The sequence below is a fragment of the Mercenaria mercenaria genome, chromosome 14, assembly GCF_021730395.1.
Source record: "Mercenaria mercenaria strain notata chromosome 14, MADL_Memer_1, whole genome shotgun sequence".
Taxonomy (NCBI): Eukaryota; Metazoa; Mollusca; class Bivalvia; order Venerida; family Veneridae; genus Mercenaria; species Mercenaria mercenaria.
In genome coordinates, this window is record NC_069374.1 from 40,049,827 (window position 1) to 40,070,131 (window position 20,305).

The 20,305-nt window shown below is 36.2% G+C and overlaps 1 protein-coding gene across 5 annotated transcripts in view; it reads right to left on the reverse strand.

The window, feature by feature from the left end:
* The window catches only part of LOC123527412 (uncharacterized), a 104,332-nt gene that overhangs the window by 34,052 nt on the left and 49,975 nt on the right, over nucleotides 1–20,305 (reverse strand). For all 5 annotated transcript variants that reach the window (XM_045306837.2, XM_045306838.2, XM_045306836.2 and 2 more), the window contains exon 3: nucleotides 3,861–3,907. In XM_045306837.2, the coding sequence (XP_045162772.2) occupies nucleotides 3,861–3,907 (47 nt within the window). The remainder of the gene's footprint in view (nucleotides 1–3,860; nucleotides 3,908–20,305) is intronic.

Sequence of the window (20,305 nt, forward strand, 5' to 3'; positions counted from 1 at the left end):
GTTAATATCAAAAATTGTAAAAGTGATCCAAATTTCTATGCTATAACTTTAAAAACAAGAAAGTAGGTCAGTAGGTCATGAGTTAGGCTATTCAATATGAGTACTGAAATCAGTATCAAATATCACACGTGGTCCAAATTTCGTTGCTTAACTTCAAAAACAAGAAAGTAGGTCAGTAGGTCACAATTAAGGCTATTCAAGATGAGTAATGAAATCTGTATCAAATATTATAAATGTGGTCCAAATTTCGTTGCTGTAACTTCAAAACAAGAAAGTAGGTCAGTAGGTCATGATAAAAGGCTATTCAATATGAGTACTGAAATCCGTGCCAAATATTATACAAGTAATCCAAATTTCGTTGCTTGACTTCAAAAACAAGAAAATAGGTCAATAAATCACGATTAAGAATTTCAAGGCTGTATCTTAAAAAACAAGAAAGTCTGTCAGTAGGTCATATTTATGGTTACTGAAAGTCAGTCATAAGACTAGTGTGCAGAAGTGCACACGTCATCAAAATTTCAAGCCGGGTGACCTAGTTTTTGACTACATAAGACCCAGATTCAAACATGGTACAGAGATCATAAAGATAAACACTCTGACCAAGTTTCATGAAGACAAGATCATAAATGTGGCCTCTAACTGCTTTTCCTGTGATTTCAGCATATAACCCAGATTTTGAGCCCACAAAAACCCCAAACAAACCAAATTCGAATTTACCCTAAAGATCATCATGACAAAAATTCTGACCAGGTTTCATGAAGATAGATTCATAAATGTGAAGTTAACAAGCTTTTCCTTTGATTTGACCTGGAGACCTAGTTTTTCACCTCAAATGACCCAGATTCAAACCTGACCTAAAGATCATCAAGAATAATATTCTGACAAAGTTTCACAAAGATATGGTCATCAATGTGGCCTCCAGAGTGTTAACAAGCTTTTCATTTGATTTGACCTCATGACCTAGTTTTTGACCCATTATGATCTAGATTCAAACTTGACCTAAAGATCATCAAGAATAACATTCTGACCAAGTTCCGTGAAGATAATATTATGGTCATCAATGTGGCCTCTAGAGTGTTAACAAGCTTTTCATTTGATTTGACTTGGTGACCTAGTTTTTCACCCCAGATGACCCTGATTCGATTTTGACCTAGAAGTCATCAAGACAAACATTCTGATTAATTTTCATGAGTTTTAAATTTAAACTTAGGTCTCTAGAGTGTTAACAAGCTTTACCTTTGATTTGAACTGGTGACTTAATTTTTGACCCCACCTGACCAAAATTGGAACTTGACCTACAGATTATCAAGATTAACATTCTGACCAAGTTTCATTAGGATATGGTCATAAATGTGGTCTCTAGAGTGTTAAATAGCTTTTCCTTTGATTTGACCTGGTGACCTAGTTTTTTTACCCAACATGAACCAGATTCCAGCCTGACCTAAAGGTCATCAATATTAACATTCTGACCAAGTTTCATGAAGATACAGTTATAAATGTGACCTCTTGAGTGTTAACAAGCTTTTCCTTTGATTTGACCTGGTGACCTAGTTTTTGACTCTACATGCTCAAGATTCAAACTTGACCAAGAGGTCATCAAGACAAACATTCTGACAAATTTTCATGAGTTTCAAATTAAAAATTAGGTCTCTAGTGTTAACTAGCTAATCCTTTTATTTGACCTGGTGACCTAGTTTTTGACCCCACATTACCCAGATTCAAACTTGGCCTAAAGATCATCAAGGTTAACATTCTGACCATGTTTCATGAAGGTAGAGTCAAAAATGTGACCTCTAGAGTGTTAACAAGCTTTACCTTTGATTTTTGACCTGGTGACCTTGTTTTTGACCCCACCTGACCTAAATTTAAACTTGACCTATGAACATTCTGACCAAGTTTCATAGAAATATTGTCATAAATGTGACCTCTAGAGTGTTAACAAGCTTTTCTTTTGATTTAACCTGGTGACCTAGTTTTTGAACCCACCTAACCCAGATTTAAACTTGACCTTAAGATTATCAAGATTAACATTCTGACCAAGTTTCATTAATATAAGGTCATAAATGTGGCCTGTACAGTGTTAACAAGCTTTTCCTTTGATTTGATCTGGTGATCTAATTTTTGAACCCACCTGACCCAGATTTGAACTTGACCTACAGATCATCAAAATTAACATTCTGACCAAGCTTCATTAAGCTATGGTCATAAAAGTGGCCTCTAGAGTGTTAACAAGCTTTTCCTTTGATTTCTGACCTGGTGACCTAGTTTTTGACCCCACATGACCTAGATTTGAATTTGACCTAAAGATCATCAAGATTAACATTCTGACCAAGTTTCATAGAGATACTGTCATAAATGTGGCCTCTAGAGTGTTAACAAGCCTTTCCTTTGATTTGACCTGGTTACCTTGTTTTTGACCCCAGATGACCCAATATCAAATTTGTCCAAGATTTTATTGAGGGTAACATTCTGACCAAGTTTCATTAAGATTGGGCCAAAATTGTGACCTCTAGAGTGTTAACAGTCAAACTGTTGACGGCGGACGACAGACACAGGGCGATCTCAAAAGCTCAAGATGCTCAGGTGAGCTAAAAATTCCAGAAATTAATTCAGATCAACACCCCTCTAAGTAATACAAGAATTAGTTGTTGAGTTACCAATGTCCCCCGCCAAGGGAAATTTTTCACAAAATATGCCAATACAACATCTGACAACAAACTTACAATGTACATAAAATCATAATTATATATCATATAATTCATGAAGTTTAAAAATGTCTGGAAATCTACAATTGATGAATGCTTTCAAATGCTAATATTTGTATTTTAAAGATTAATGTGAATTTCCTTTTAACAAGAGCTGTCCGTAAGACAGCCAGTGCTCGACTATTCGAATTGTTGTCACAGAAGCAGGAATATTAATCTAATGTTAATAAGGTGTCCGTAAGACAGCCAGTGCTCAACTATTCGAGTTGTTGTCACAGAAGCAGGAATATTAATCTAATGTTAAAAAATCAATAGAGTTTCAACCAAAACTTTAACAAGAAGTTTTCTTAGTCCAAACGGGGACATAATTTGTTCAAAATACATCTCAGATTTATGGGACTTGATGCAATCAACTAGTTTTATAACCCTAAAGACATAATTATGTGAAGTTTCAATTTAATATCTGCATTTGTTTTGTAGATGGTAACTTGCACGTAAAACTTTAACCAGATTTTTTTAAGTCCAAAAGGGGGCATAATTTGCCCAAAAAACACATCATGTCAGAGTTATGGGACTTGACCCAGTGAGGTTGGTAACTGATCTAGAAAAAGAAAAAATAAGTTTCAAATCTATATGCCTTTAAGTAATAGCTGTATGTACTTGCATGCAAAACTTTAACCAGGATTTTCTAAGTCCAAAAGGGGGCATAATTTGGCCAAAATGCATGTCAGAGTTATGGGACTTGATGCTATCAGCTAGTTTTATAACCCCAGACACATTTGAAGTTTCAATTCAATATCTGCATTAGTTTTGGGGATAGTAACTTGCATGTAAAACTTCAACCAGGATTTTCTAAGTCCAAAAGGGGGCATAATCTGCTCAAAATACATGTCAGAGTTATGGGACTTGACCCAGTGAGGTTGGTAATTGACTTAGAAAAAGAAAAAATAAGTTTCAAAGCTATATGCCTTTAAATGATAGCCATATGTACTTGCATGCAAAACTTTAACCAAGGTGTGATGCCGACGCCAACACCAGGGTGAGTAGAATAGCTAGACTATTCTTTGAATAGTCGAGCTAAAAATTAATTACAAATTTCTGAATGAGGTGAAAATGATGAAGACTAGTTCAATGAGACATAAAAATAGTTCTTACCCTAATATCACTCATACTTGGAACATATTCATGCTTCCTAAGCAAATCTGAAAATGGAGAATATAATTAAAGTTTATAAAAAATAAAATAAAACAAGAGCTGTCCGTAAGACAGCCAAGCTCGACTATTCGAAATATTGTCACAGAAGCAGGAAATTATTACCCAAAATGTTAAATATCAAAAGAGTTTTAAGTTCGAAACGGGACATAATTTGACCAAAATGCATATCAGTTATGGGACTTGATGCTATCAACTAGTTTAATAACCCCGAAAGAAACATGTGAAGTTTCAATTCCATATCTGCATTAGTTTTGGAGATAGTAACTTGCATGTAAAACTTTAACCAGAATTTTCTAAGTCCAAAAGGGGGCATAATTTGCTCAAAATACATGTTAAGAGTTATGGAACTTGACCCAGTGAGGTTGGTAACTGACCTAGAAAAAGAATAAATAAGTTTCAAAGCTATATGCCTTTTGGTAATAGCTGTATGTACTTGTACGCAAAACTTTAACCAGGATTTTCTAAGTCCAAAAGGGGGCATAATTTGCCCAAAATACATGTCAGAGTTATGGGACTTGATTCTATTAACTAGTTTTATAACCCCGAAAACACATATTAAGTTTCAATTTAATATCTGCATTAGTTTTGGAGATAGTAACTTGCATGTAAAACTTTAACCAGGATTTTCTAAGTCCAAAAGGGGGCATAATTTGCTCAAAATACATGTCAGAGTTATGGGACTTGGCCCAGTGAGGTAGGTAATTGATCTAGAAAAAGAAAAAATAAGTTTCAAATCAATATGCCTTTTAGTAATAGCTGTATGTACTTGCACGCAAAACTTTAACCAGAATTTTCTAAGTCCAAAAGGGGGCATAATTTGGCCAAAATACATGTCAGAGTTATGGGACTTGACCCAGTGAGGTAGGTAATTGATCTAGAAAAAGAAAAAATAAGTTTCAAATCTATATGCCTTTTAGTAATAGCTGTATGTACTTGCACGCAAAACTTTAACCAAAATTTTCTAAGTACAAAAGGGGGCATAATTTGGCCAAAATGAAGGTCAGAGTTATGGGACTTGGTGCTATCAACTAGTTTTATAACTCCAAAGACACATGTGAAGTTTCAATTCAATATCTGCATTAGTTTTGGAGATAGTAACTTGCATGTAAAACTTTAACCAGAATTTTCTAAGTCCAAAAGGGGGCATAATTTGCTCAAAATACATGTTAGAGTTATGGAACTTGACCCAGTGAGGTTGGTAATTGACCTAGAAAAAGAATAAATAAGTTTCAAAGCTATATGCCTTTAAATGATAGCTGTATGTACTTGCATGCAAAAACTTAACCAAGGTGTGACGCCGACGCCGACGCCGACGCCCGGGTGAGTAGAATAGCTAGACTATTCTTCAAATAGTCGAGCTAACAAAGAACTATACATGAAAGTTTAAATAATGACCTTGGCAAAAAAAGATGAACAAGAGGCTCATGATGACCCTATATCAAACTTGGCCTTAGAATCATCAAGATAAACATTCAGACCAAGTATCATGAAGATAGATCAAGATTTGAGTGGTGACCTAGTTTTTGACCCCACATGACCCAGTTTCTAATCTGACATAGGAATCATCAAGATAAACATTCTTTCCGAGTTTCATGAAGACAGGGTCATAAAATGTGGCCTCAAGAGTGTTAACAAGCTTTTGCTTTGATCTGACCGGGTGACCTGGTTTTTGACCCCATATCACCCAGTTTTGAATTTGGCATAGGAATCATCAAGATAAACATTCTGACCAAGTTTCATGAAGATATGGTCATAAATGTGGCCTCTGAGGGGTGTTAACAAGCTTTTCCTTTGATTTGTTCTGGTGACCTAGTTTTTTATCCCACATGACCAAGTTTCAAACTTGGCTTAGAGATCATCAAGATAAACATTCTGTAAAAGTCTGCATCAAATCAAAGCATAAATGAAACCTCTATATGGCTGAAAGAGCCAGAATAAAAATTTTTGTTTTTGACCCCATATAACTTCTTTGAGGCAAACATTTCTACCAAATAAAACAAGAGCAAAGTTAGAAGATTTTTCAAAGTTTCTAATATAAAGGCCTATAGTAAGTACATGTCAGACACAGGGGTGTGGCCATCTTTTGACCTTAAGGCAATAATTCGAACAAGTATGGTCTACATAAAGGGAAAAGTAACCACGCCCCCTGGCAGCCATGTTTTTTGACAAATCGGAATAATTTGAATAATCTTGGTAGAGGGTCACACAAGAAGCATTTGTGTTAAATTATTTTAAAATCGGGCTAGCAGTTTCACACAAGATTTTTAAAGTTTCCACTAAAAACATATAAATAGGGAAAAGTGACCACACCCACTGGCAGCCATGTTTTTTGACAAATCAAAGTAATTTGAACAATCTTTGTAGAGGGTCACACAAGGACTATTTGTGTAAAATTATTCTAAAATCGGGCTAGTAGTTTCACACAAGAAGATTTTTAAAGTTTCCACTATATACATGTAGGGAAAAGTGACCACGCCCTCTGGTGGCCATGTTTTTTGACAAATCAAAATAATTTCAATAATCTTGGTAGAGGTTTAAACAAGGACCATTTGTGTAAAATTATTCTGAAATCGGGCCAGTAGTTTCACACAAGAATATTTTTAAAGTTTCCACTATATACATATATATAGGGAAAAGTGACCACGCCCTCTGGAGGACATGTTTTTTGACGAATCAATACAATTTGAACAATCTTGGTTGAGGGTGACATAAGGACCATTTGTGTGAAATTATTTCAAAATCGGACCATTGGTTTAGGAGGAGATGTCGTTTGAAGATTTTTCTATTTTTGGCTCTGGCGGCCCCTGTGTGCAATCAAGCAGAACCCTTTGAACAAGTTTGGTAGAGGACCATCCAAGGAACATCCATGCCAAGTTTCATCAAATCAATTCAGTGATTATGGAGGAGATGTCTTTTAAACACAATTGTTGACGATGGATGGACGCACGACGGACACAGCGTGATCACAATATCTCACCCTGAGCATTTCTCAGGTGAGCTAAAAATAAAATAATAGGTTAGTAGGTCATGGTACAGATTATTCAAGAAAACTACTGAAATCTGTTATAAAATTATACAGGTGGTCCAAATCTCTTTGCTGTAGCTTCAAAACAAGAAAGTAGGTTAGTAGGTCAAGGTATGAGTAATGAAATCTATATCAAAAGTTATACATGTTGTCCAAATTTCTTTGCTGTAACTTCAACAAGAGGGCCATGATGGCCCTATATTGCTCACCTGAGTCTACTTAAACCATGTGCTCCCCGGGGCAGGGCCATTTTTAACCCCAGGGGATAATTTGAACAATCTTGGTAAAAGACTATTATATGATGCTTAACCCCGGCGAAATGGAATTCATGAAATCATGAAATTTTCATCACCATTATGAATTATTCATTAACTGTTCTGGATTACTTCTTAATCTAACTTCATGACGTTTTATGCATGAAGTGTCGTTTGATCTACTTTATGAAGATACCAAGCATTATTGACATATTCATAAAATCCTTGAACTATTCATGAACTAGTTTAAGAATGAATCAAGATTTTTTCATGAATGTCAATATACCTTTAGAATTCAAGAAAAATTCTTGAAAAAAAATGATGAACATTTTATGAGCAGTTTAAAACATTCTTTGTGTTCTTAAGAAAAAGTCATGAATATATAATGAGTATATCTATGATTCATTAAAAGTACTAAAATTCAAAACCTTTTTCTAGTTCAGTACCAGTTCTTGAACCCAATTGTGAGTTTCTGAACTGTCCATCCATTAAACATAAAACTTAGGTTTACCTTTAACAATAAATGAATAAGTTCATGAACTGTTCATGAATGTTCATGAACATTAAATTCACGTCACATGATCAGTTTCCATTATTTTTCTGCATGCTGGGAAATTTTTTGCACATGTGATTCAGCAATTTTTGAGAAGTTTGTGCAGCAAATGAGAAGGATATATTTATCTTACTACAGTTAGGAATGGTATAAAAGGAACATGAGTATACTGAATATCAAATAAGTAATTATGGTGTTGTTATAAATCGTTCATTTTAAAAATATGAAATCCTTCTAAAATGTCACAAGTTTTCACTACCCTAAAGCAAAGCTAGTATCTAAATTTTAATCTTGAGAGTAAAGTAAATTATACATTGTTTAACTTAATGTTTTGTATTTTATACAGCCAAATAAAAAAGAGATTGCAAAAAGTTACAATATAAGTTATTAAAGTAACAACTAAGGGACGTAAATCTTGAAAAATAAAAAATAAATAAATAAATAAAAATTCTATGTCCACACAAAAATCCTCACCAGTAGAGATAGGTCAAAATTCACCTGAAAATTGGATGTAACATGCATGTTGTACTACAGAAAAGTGGTCTTGATTTTTCCCTACGACCAGTAACAAAAAAGTTACGAAAATAAGCTATTTATAGTAACAACAAAGGGAAGTAATTCTAGGATCTTGCTCATGACACTACGTCTCATAATGATGAACAATTGTGCCAAGTTACATCAAAATCCCTCTATGCATCAAAAAGAAATGCTCCAGACAAAGTCATTCTTGTTTTTGACCTCTAAGTGTGACCTTGATCTTAGACCTAAGGACCTGGTTCTTGCGCATGACACTCAGTCTCATGGTGGTGAACATTTGTGCCAAGTTACATCAAAATCCCTCCATGCATGGAGAAGAAATGCTCCGGACAAAGTTGTCATTCTTGTATCCTTTGACCTCTAAGTGTGACCTTGACCTTAGACCTAGGGATCTGATTCTTGCGCATGACACTCCGTCTCATGATGGTGAACAATTGTGCCAAGTTACATCAAAATCCCTCCATGCATGAAAAAGAAATGCTCCGGACAAAGTCATTTTTGAATTTGACCTTTGACCTGTAAGTGTGACCTTGACCTTTGAGATAGGAACCTGGGGTTTGCGCATGACACTCCGTCTCACTGAGGTTAACATTCATGCCAAATATAAACAAGATTGCTCCATGCATGTCAAAGTTATGGTCCGGACAAACAAGCCATTTGGACAACTATGTCTTCGCATCCGCAAGCGGGCTCGACAAAAATCAATATTTATGTTTAATGAATTTCAATACATTATCTCAGCTCTTAATAATAAGTGCATGGATACTACTTAATTAGTACAGGTATTATTTAGTAACTGAAAATATGATGGATTACTGTATCATCTATGGCAAAGAAGTCCTTTTATAATGTTTTGTATTGTTCATGAAATATTCAAGAATTTAAGAACAAAATGTCTTCATGAAGTTATAAGAATATTTATTCTTGAAGTGTTCATGGAAAAAACATGAAGTGCAAATGAGACATTGAAATAAAGAACAAAATAATGGATGAATTCTTCATGAAGTATTTTTTTCAGGAATATTTTCAGGAATTCTTCATGAAGATTAATAAATACAAACTTTATGAACTCTTCATGAACACAGGCTATGCTTAATTTCATGCATTTTTAATGCATTTACAACTTCATGAATAATTCATGAATCTGTTTTCATGAGCTACTGATGCATTTGTCTCATTTGCACTTCATGTTTTTGTCATGAAGTCTCCTCATGAAGAAGTCATGAATGCTTCATGAGTACTTCATGAAGTATGAATAAACATTTGACAGGGGTACATACCAAAATATTAAAGCCCTAGGCCATGTGGTTTTGTACAAGAAGATTTTTCGCTCTAAAAGTATAATTTATATAAACCATGTGATCCCCGGGGCTGGGCAATTTGACCATGGGGGATAATTTGAACAATCTTGGTAGAGGACCACTAGATGATGCTACATACCAAATATCAAATCCCTACGCCATGTTGTTTTGTACAAGACAATTTTCAAAGTTTTCCCTATATAAGTCTATATAAACCATGTGACCCAAAGGGCTGGACCATATCTGACCCTAGGGGGATAAATTGAACAATCTTGGTAGAGGATCATTAGACCAGGCTACGTACAAAATATCAAAGCCCTAGGCCCTGTAGTTTTTGACAGGAAGATTTTCAAAGTTTTTCCCTATATAACTTTAAGTCTTTGGACAAGAAGTTTTCCCTATATAAGTCAAAGTAAACCATGTGACCCCTGGGTGGAGCCATACTGGACCCTAGGGGGATAATTTGAACAATCTGGGTAGAGAATCACTAGATGATGCTACATACCAAATATAAAAGCCCTATAACCTGTGGTTTTGGACAAGAAGATTTTTAAGTTTTTCCTTTCGGTTGCCATGGCAACCAGAGTTCTGTATGGAATTCAACTTTTGAAATTTTTTTAAGGAAGACCATCCTAGGCTCAGGTGAGCTAAAAGCAAGGTGTTGAGAGGAAGGACGCCAATGCCAATGCCAGGGCAAGTAGGATAGCTATCCATATACTTTCTACAGTCAAGCTAAAAATGATAAACTGTCTTATATATGTACTGTTTTTTTAGTCTTTTTAGAAGCAAAAATCATTATTTTACACAATATTTACACATTTTTATTGATATAATAATAATTAATCTATCTTTTGAAGTTCAGTGACTTACTGCATGCAAATTCATGTAACTTTTTTGTTCTTATAAAACAATATGGCTGTATCTTGACATAATAATGTCATTGCCTTTATTTAATACATGTACCAATTTTCAGTTCTTACCTACACCAGTTTATAATGTACAAATGTTTAACCTATCATTTGTGGTACATTAAATTATTCTTTATCTCCTGCCATTAAATAAAGATAACTCATATGTATACTAGATGTTATCAAGAATCATTACATGACTAAATTGCTGGTCCATAGTTTGTCCTATTGACCAGTCTATAGTTCAACACTAAATTTTGTTGGGGCAAGCTGAAGAAAACAAGAGGGTCACAATGACCCTGCATCGCTCACCTAAGTAATAAAATGGCAAACTGATACTAAAATATTAGAAAGTAGGTCAGTAGGTTACATTCATGGTCACTGAAAGTCAGTTTTAAGATCCGTGTGCAAAACTATACATGTCATCCAAATTTCAAGGCTGCATCTTAAACAAGAAGGCCATGATGGCCCTATATCGCTCATTTGAGTAGAGTTGTTTGCTAGAACAAATTTCTTAGCTCAAGCTTTAAAAACAAGAAAATTAGGAGAGTGGGTCAAGATAAAGATTACTTTTGAAATCTGTAAAAAAAATATTACAAGTGGTCCAAATCCCTTTTGCTGTAGCTTTGAAAACATGTTAGCCGTCACACACAGTACAACTCTGACATCACACACCAAAAATCAAGGCTCTAGCTATTATTGATTCAGAGAAGAAGATGCATGTGGTCCAAGTTTGAAGCCTGTATCTTCAAACATGTGAAGGTAGGTCACTAGGTCGATGTCAAGGTCAAAGTTTATTTTGGTACACAAACCTATGCATGTGGTCCAAATTTGAAGGCTGTAGCTACAGAAATGTGAAAATAGGTCACTAAGTAAAGATCAAGGTCAAAGTTCATTTCGGTACACAAAACTATGCATGTGGTCCAAATTTGAAGGCTGTAGCTTGAGAAATGTGAAAGTAGGTCACTAGGTCAAATTTCATTTCGGAACACAAAACTATGCACGTGGTCCAAATTTGAAGCCTGTACCTTCAAAAATGTGAACGTAGGTCACTAGGTCAATCTCAAGGTCAAAGTTGATTTCGGTACACAAATCTATGCATGTGGTCCAAATTTGAAGGCTGTAGCTACAGAAATTCGAAAGTAGGTTACTAGGTCAAGATCAAGGTCAACTCATATCAAGGCTCATCTAAGCCACTCAAAACTATACAATCATGTGGTCCAAATTTGAATCTTGTAGGATATGGACAAGAAGTTTTTCCCTATATAAGTCTATATAAACCATGTGACCCCCGAAGCAGGGCCATATTTGACCCTAGGGGGATAATTTGAACAAACTTGGTAAAGAACCACTAGATGATGCTACATTACAAAGATCAAAGCCCTAGGCTTTGTGGTTTTGGACAAGATTTTTAAAGTTTTCCCTATATATGTCTATGTAAACCATGTGACCTCCAGGGCGGGGCCGTATTTGACCCTAGGGAAATAATTTAAACAATCTTAGTAGAGAACCACTAGATGATGTCACATACAAAATATCAAAGCCCTAGGCCCTGTGGTTTCGGACAAAAAGATTTTCAAAGTTTTTCCCTATATTAAAGTCTATATCAACCATGTGACCTCCGGAGCGGGGCCATATTTGACCCTGGCAGAGGACACTAGATCATTCTACATATCAAATATCAAAGCCCTAGGCCCTGTGATTTTGGCCAAGAAGATTTTTGGGCCAGCAGTTTCACACAAGAAGATTTTTAAAGTTTCCACTATATACTTATAGGGAAAAGTGACCACGCCCTCTGGCAGCCATGTTTTTTGACAAATCAAAATAATTTGAACAATCTTGGTAGAGAGTCACAAACTTTGGACCATTTGTGTAAAATTATTCTAAAATCGAGCCAGCAGTTTCATACAAGAAGATTTTTAAAGTTTCCACTATACACTTATAGGGAAAAGTGACCACGCCCTCTGGCGGCCATGTTTTTTGATGAATCGGTATAATCTGAACAATCTTGGTAGAGGATGACATAAGGACCATTTGTGTGAAATTATTTCAAAATTGGACCATCCGTTTAGGAGGAGATGTCGTTTGAAGTTTGTTGTTTTTTTTAGCTCTGGCAGCCCCTATGTGCAAGCAAGCGGAACCGTTTGAACAACTTTGGTAGAAGACCATCCAAGGAACATCATGGCCAAGTTTCATCAAAATCCATTCAGTGGTTTTGGAGGAGATGTCGTTTAAACACAAATGTTGACGACGAACGCACGGACGACGGACGCCAGACACAGCGTGATCACAATACCTCACCATGAGCACTTTGTGCTTAGGTGAGCTAAAAACAAGGAAGTACTGGTCAGTAGGTCACATTCATGGTCACTGAAAGTCAGTTGTAAGATTGGTGTGCAAAACTGTACATGTCATCCAAATTTCAAGGCTGTATCTTAAAAAACAAGAAAGCAGGTCAGTGGGTCACATTCATAGTCACTGAAAGTCAGTTTTAAGATCAGTGTGCTAAACTGTACATGTTATCCAAATTTCAAGGCTGTATCTTAAACAAGAGGGCCAAGATGGCCCTAGGTCGCTCACCTGAGAAACACACCATAACAGTTTTAACATGTTTGACCTAGTGATTTCATGGAAAACAAGAGCTCCGCCAAGTGGGGCAATATACGCCCGAAGGATTACATCATAGGATGGGAGCAAAATTTAAAGAACTTGACTGTTGTAGCCCAAAGGAGTGGAAAAACAAAAGGAAAACTTCAAAAAACAAATCTAAGTCCACAAAAAAAATATTCAAAGTCCAAAAAAAAAAAATCCTTATTAGGTACAGGTATGTAAAAATACACCTAAAAATTAGAGGTATCATCCATGTTGTACCACAGAAAAGTGGTCTCAGGTTTTTCCCTACGGCCAATAATAAAAGAGTTTGAAAATAAGCTATTTATAGTAACATAAAAGGGAAGTAATTAAAAAAAAAAATATTGTAAGTGAACAAAAAAGAGATCTGCCAAATAAAAACAAGAGCACTGCAATGCAGAGCAATATACACAAAGCAAAGTCATATATGACCTTTGACCCTTAAGTGTGACCTTGACCTTGAAGCAAGTCATCCGGAACATGCGCTCTGCACATCGTCTCAGTGTGGTGAACATTTCTGCCAAGTTTCTTTGAAATCCTTCCAGCAGTTCAAGAGTTACAGAGCGGACACGAAACAAACTGATGTGACTTTTGACCACTAAGTGTGACCTTGACCTTGAAGCGAGTCGTCCGGAACATAAGCTCTGCACGTTGTCTTGGTGCGGTGAACATTTGTGTCAAGTTTCTTTGAAATCCTTCAAGGGGTTCAAGAGTTACAAAGCGGACAAGAAATTGCTAACGGACAGATGGACGGACAGATAGACACCAGCGTCATAACATTTTACGTCCCTTTGGGCGTATAAAAATATTCTGACCAATTATCATTAAAATTGGAGCAAAAATCTTGAGTATAAATAAGTATTTTCTTTGATTTGACCTAGTGACCTAGTTTTTGACCCCAGATGACCAATATTCGAACTTGACCTAGATTTCATCAAGGCTATCATTCTGACCAAATTTCATGAAGATCACTTGAAAAATACAGCCTCTATCGCATACACAAGGTTTTCTTTGATTTGACCTAGTTTTTGACCCCAGACTACCCATATTCGACCTTGACCTAAATTTCATCAAGGCAACCATTCTGACCTGATTATATGAAAATCCAGTGTAAAATGCAGCTCCTATTGCATACACAAGGTTTTTCCTTGATTTGACCTAGTGACCTAGTTTTTAAACCCAGATGACCCATATTCGAACCTGAACTAGATTTCATCAAGGCTATCATTCTGACAAAATTTCATGAAGATCAGCTGAAAATTTTTAGCCCCTATCGCATACACAAGGTTTTTCTTTGATTTAACCTAGTGACCTACTTTTTGATCCAAGATGACCCATATTTAAACTTGACCTAGATTTAATCAAGGCAATCATTCTGACCAAATTTCATGAAGATCAATTGAAAAATACAGCCTCTATTGCATACAGAAGGGTTTTCTTTGATTTGACCTAGTGACCTACTTTTTGACCCAAGATGACCCATAATCAAACTTAATGCAGATTTTATCAAGGCAATCATTCTGACAAAATTACATGAAGATTAATTGAAAAATACAGCCTCTATCACATACACAAGGTTTTTCTTTGATTTGACCTAGTGACCTACTTTTTGACCCAAAATGACCAGTATTAAAATTTGGCCTAGATTTCATCAAGGCAATCATTCTGACTTAATTTCAGGAAGATCAATTGAAAAATATAGCCTCTATTGCATACACAACGTTTATCTTTGATTTGACCTAGTGACTAAATTTTTGACCCAAGATGACCCATATTCAAAATTAACCTAGATTTCATCAATGCAATCATTCTGACCAAATTTCATGAAGATCAATTGAAAAATACAGCATCTATCGCATACACAAGGTTTTTCTTTGATTTGACCTAGTGACCTACTTTTTGGTCCCAGAATGATGATCCATTTTCAAACTCGGCCTAGATTTCCTTAAGGTTATCATTTTGACTTTGATCAACTGAAAAATACAGCCTCTATCGCATATACGAGCTTTTCCTTTGATTTGACCTAGTGACCTATTTTTTGACCCCAGATGACCCATATTCGAACATGACCTAGATTTCATCACGGCAATCATTCTGACAAAAATTCATGAAGATTAATTGAAAAATACAGCCTCTATCACATACACAAGGTTTTTCTTTGATTTGACCTAGTGACCTACTTTTTGATCCCAGATGACCCCTTTTCAAACTCGGCCAAAATTTCACTAAGATAATCGTTCTGACCAAAATTCATGAAGATTAATTGAAAAATACAGCCTCTATCGCATACACAAGGTTTTTCTTTGATTTGACCTAGTGACCTAGTTTTTGAACTCAGATGACCCATTTTGGAACTCGGCCTAGATTTCATCAAGGTAATCATTCTGACCAAAATTCATGAAGATTAATTGAAAAATACAACCTGTATCGCATACACAAGGTTTTTCTTTGATTTGACCTGGTGACCTAGTTTTTGACCCCAGATGATCCATTTTGGAACTCTGCCTACATTTTATCAAGGTAATCATTCTGACCAAATTTCATGAAGATCAGTTGAAAAATACAGCCTCTATCGCATACACAAGGTTTTTCTTTGATTTGACCTAGTGACCTAGATTTTGACCCCAGATGACCCATTTTCGAACTCGGCCTAGATTTCATCAAGGTCATCATTCTGACCAAATTTCATGAAGATCAGTTGAGAAATACAGCCTCTATCGCATACACAAGCTAAATGTTGACAGACAGACAGACAGACAGACAGACGCCGGACATCAAGTGATCAGAAAAACTCACCTGAGCAAAAAAAACAAGAAAGTAGGTCAGTAAGTCAAGGTTACAGTCAAGTGACCCCTAATTACTTGGGGTGATAAGGTAATTATAATTAAACAGTCTAGGAAATTATGATCAGATAATTTTTAAGTATTTTTTCCTATATAACTCATAAAAACTGTGACCCTCGGGGCAGGGCCTCTTTTCACCCCAGGGGCATAATTTGAACAATCTTGTTAGAGAGCCACTAGGCAATGCTACATACTGAATATCAAAAGCCTAGGCCTTGAACTTTCAGTCAAGAAGATTTTTAAAAGTTTTTCCTATGTAAGTCTATGTAAAACTTGGGACCTGTCAGGATACAAGTTATATGACCCAGGGAAGTGCCTATGCCTTTAGTATCTTGAACAATGAAATGGGTCCTATCGCTAAGGTGACTATGTCTTAGGCTAACTGACAAACGAAATAGAATGTCCTTTGTTAAAACGTATAGCTGGTGAGACCAAGTATCTCGTATATAGAATTTTCCTCTGGCTACCTTGCCTAAATGATTCGTATACCAATGATTCGTAAATGATTTCAATTATGAGCTAGACAATTTCAGGGATCAGACAAATCACTAAATGTTTCCAACTAACAATCTTAAATAGCTCAAACTCCTATAGGCTGGAGACTCTATACTTGACTGGTCTTTTTGTTGAAGTTACCGTCAGACAATGTCTTTGAATCAACAACATACGAGTCCTATCGCATAGATGCTCGGCCTCTGTCCTCTTAATTGAAGTTACAACTCTATATGAATGTCCTGACTCCTGGATGCTCAACGCCTATATGCTATCACATGTAGCATTCAACTACCATATAGGTATATCCCTAATGCCTTGGCTGTACTTCGCCAATAACGCTGAACTGTCTATAAGCTGGAACTCTCCTACTATCTCAGTAGATTACCAATTTAAACTCTGGGTCTCAGTCTCAGCTTCCCGATGCTCAGCCTATATCTGCTATCGTCTATAGCATTCAACTACCCTTAAGGTAAAACTCCTATGCGCTGGCCCTATAGCTCGAAACCTTATTGAAATTCTGCAACTCTTCTTTAGTCTATGCACTTCCAAAGTCTTCTTTTTGATAATTTATCCGCCCTGACAGGGTTTACTGCAATAGTCTCCTTATCAAGGTACTGGGATAAATTATTAGTTGAATCCTCGATGTGTCTTCTTCGACCGCTGGATACCGAATGCCCTCTCTGTTATCCACCTACCTATTCATACCCCAGCAGACGTGCTATTTTTAGAACTTGTTTCTGATTGGTCCAAATTTAAACGGAATTCAATTCTTTGAGGGCCACCCAAGGATCATTCCTGCAAAGTTTGGTGTAATTCTGCCATGTGGTTTTCAAGAAGAAGATTTTTTTAGAAAATGTTGACAGACACACGATGGATGACACACAACTGACGACGCATGATGGACATTGAGCGGTCACAAAAGCTCACCATGAGCCTTTGGCTCAGGTGAGCTAAAAAGTGAAAATTTATTTCTGATGTCATGTAATTAAACACTTTTGACCTTTGACAGTAGTTCTGAAAACCTCTGAATAAATTTATACTAATTTGTTCGAAAGGTATGCAAGAATTGTGGTTTATACATACTGTAGTTACTTTTGCTTCTGATTAATTCCTTTCAGAAGGTTTTAGTTATTTCAATTAAAAGTAATAACAACAAGACATAATTCTTGTACAGTCCAATTTCTGTCAATGCTCTATATTATTCTATGCAGTTGCGAAGCATTCACATCATAAAAACAAGAGGGTCATGATGACCCTGGATCGATCACCTGAGTAATATGAGCTACATGTTTCGAATATCAAACTGATGCTAAAATATTAAACAAGAGGGCCATGATGGCCCTATATCGCTCACCTGTTATCATTGCACTTGAGGACAAGAAGGTCCTCAGAAAAAATATCTAAGTCCACAAAGGACAGGAACAACAAAGAGAACAAATTTAACCAAAAAGAAAAAAAATTCTTACAAGGTACAGATATGTCAAAATACACCTAAAAATTGGAGGTACCATCCATGTTGTACCACAGAAAAGTGGTCTCGGTTTTTCCCTATGGCCAATAATAAAAAAGTTACTAAAAATAAGCTATTTATAGTAACGTAAAAGGGAAGTAATTAAAAAAAAAATTATTGTAAGTGAACAAAAGAAGGATCTGCCAAATAAATCTGTTGACATAAATGAAATTTCAGATCAATATCTTCATTAGTTACGGAGATATACCCATTTTAATTTGAAATAAAGGGAGGTAATTTGACATAAAATCAGTCCATAGTTATCTACCCTGATTGGCTCAGTCCAACTAATGACAATAATGAAATTTCAAATAAGTCCTATAAGTACTTACTGATATAAATCCATTTTGATTACAATCAGGGGAGGTAATCAGATATAAAATAACTCTGGAACCTACGATTGGATCTGATTTGTCATGGAATCCAAAATTTATTGTTGTTGAAGATATTTTGGAAGTTTGTATCAAATAAAACCATAAATGAAGTCTCTATATGGCTGCAAAAGCCAAAATAGCCAATTTTGGACCTTTAAGGGGCCATAACTCTGGAACCTATGATGGAATCTGGCCAGTTCAAGAAAGGAACCAAGATCTTGTGGTAATACAAGTTGTGTGCAAGTTTGGTTAAAATCAAATCATAAATGAAGCTGCTATTGTGCAGACAAGGTCAAAATAGCTAATTTTGGCACTTTCAGGGGCCATAACTCTGGAACCCATTAAGGGATCTGGCCGGTTTAAAAAAGGAACCGAGATCTTATGGTGACACAAGTTTTGTGCAAGTTTGATTAAATTCAAATCATAAATGAAGCTGCTATTGTGCAGACAAGCTAGGTCAAAATAGCTAATTCTGGCCCTTTCAGGGGCCATAACTCTGGAACCCATAACGGAATTTCGCCAGTTCAAGAAAGGAACCAAGATCTTATAGTGATACAAGTTGTGTGCAAGTCTGGTTAAAATCAAATCATAAATAAAGCTGCTATTCTGCAGACAAGGTTAAATTAGCTAATTCTGGCCCTTTCAGGGGCCATAACTCTGGAACCCATAATGGAATCTGGCCAGTTCAAGAAAGGAACCAAGATCTTATGGTGATACAAGTTGTGTGCCAGTTTGGTAAAAATCAAGTTATAAATAAAGCTACTATTGTGCAGACAAGGTCAAAATAGCTAATTTTGGCCCTTTCAGGGGCCATAACTGTGGAACCCATAATGGGATCTGGCCAGTTCAAGAAAGGAACCGAGATCTTATGGTGATACAAGTTGTGTGCAAGTTTGGTTAAAATAAAATCATAAATGAAACCACTATCGTGCAGACAAGAAATTGTTGACGCACGCACGCACGGACTGACGACGGACGAAGGGTGATCACAAAAGCTCACCTTGTCACTATGTGACAGGTGAGCTAAAAAGTAGGTCAGTAGGTCTAATTTACGGTCACTGAAAGTACGTTTTAGGATCTGTGCGCAAAACTGTACAGGCCATCCAAATTTCAAGGCTGTATCTTAAAAACAAGAAAGTAGGTCAGTAGGTCAAGGTCACAGTCAGATGACCACTAATCACTTGGGGTCATCAGGTAATTTAATAGAACAGTCTAGGAAATATGATCTGATAATTTCTTAAGTATTTTTTCCTATATAAGTCATTATTGCAAGTGACCCCTGGGGTGGGGCCTCTTTTCACCCCAGGGGTATAATTTAAACAATCTTGTTAGAGATCCCTTAGGCTATGCTGCATACCAAATATCAAAGGCCTAGGCCTTGAACATTCAGACAAGAACATTTAAAAAAAAATCCTATGTAAGTCTATTTAAAACTTGGGACCCCCAGGGCAGGGCCTCTTTTCACCCTAGGGGCATAATTTGGACAATCTTGGTAGAGGACTACAAGGCAATGCTACATACCAAATATCAAAGGCCTAGGTCTTGTGGTTTCAGACAAGAAGATTTTTAAAGTTTTTTCCTATATAAGTCTATGTAAAACTTGGGACCCACTGGTTGGGGCCTCTTTTCAAATCAGGGGCATAATTTGATTATCATTGATAGAGGACCACAAGGCAATGCTACATACCAAATATCAAAAGCCTAGGCCTTGCAGTTTCACACAAGCAGACTTTTAAAGTTTTTCAAATATAATAGACTTAGTCTATGTAAAACTTGGGACCCCTTGGGCAGGGCCTCTTTTCACCCCAGGGTAATAATTTGAAGACTCTTGGTAGAGGACCTGAAGGCAATGCTACATACCAAAAATCAGAGGCCTAGGTCTTGTGGTTTCAGACAAAAAGATTTCTAAAGATTTTTTCCTATATAAGTCTATGTAAAATTTGGGACCCCTGGG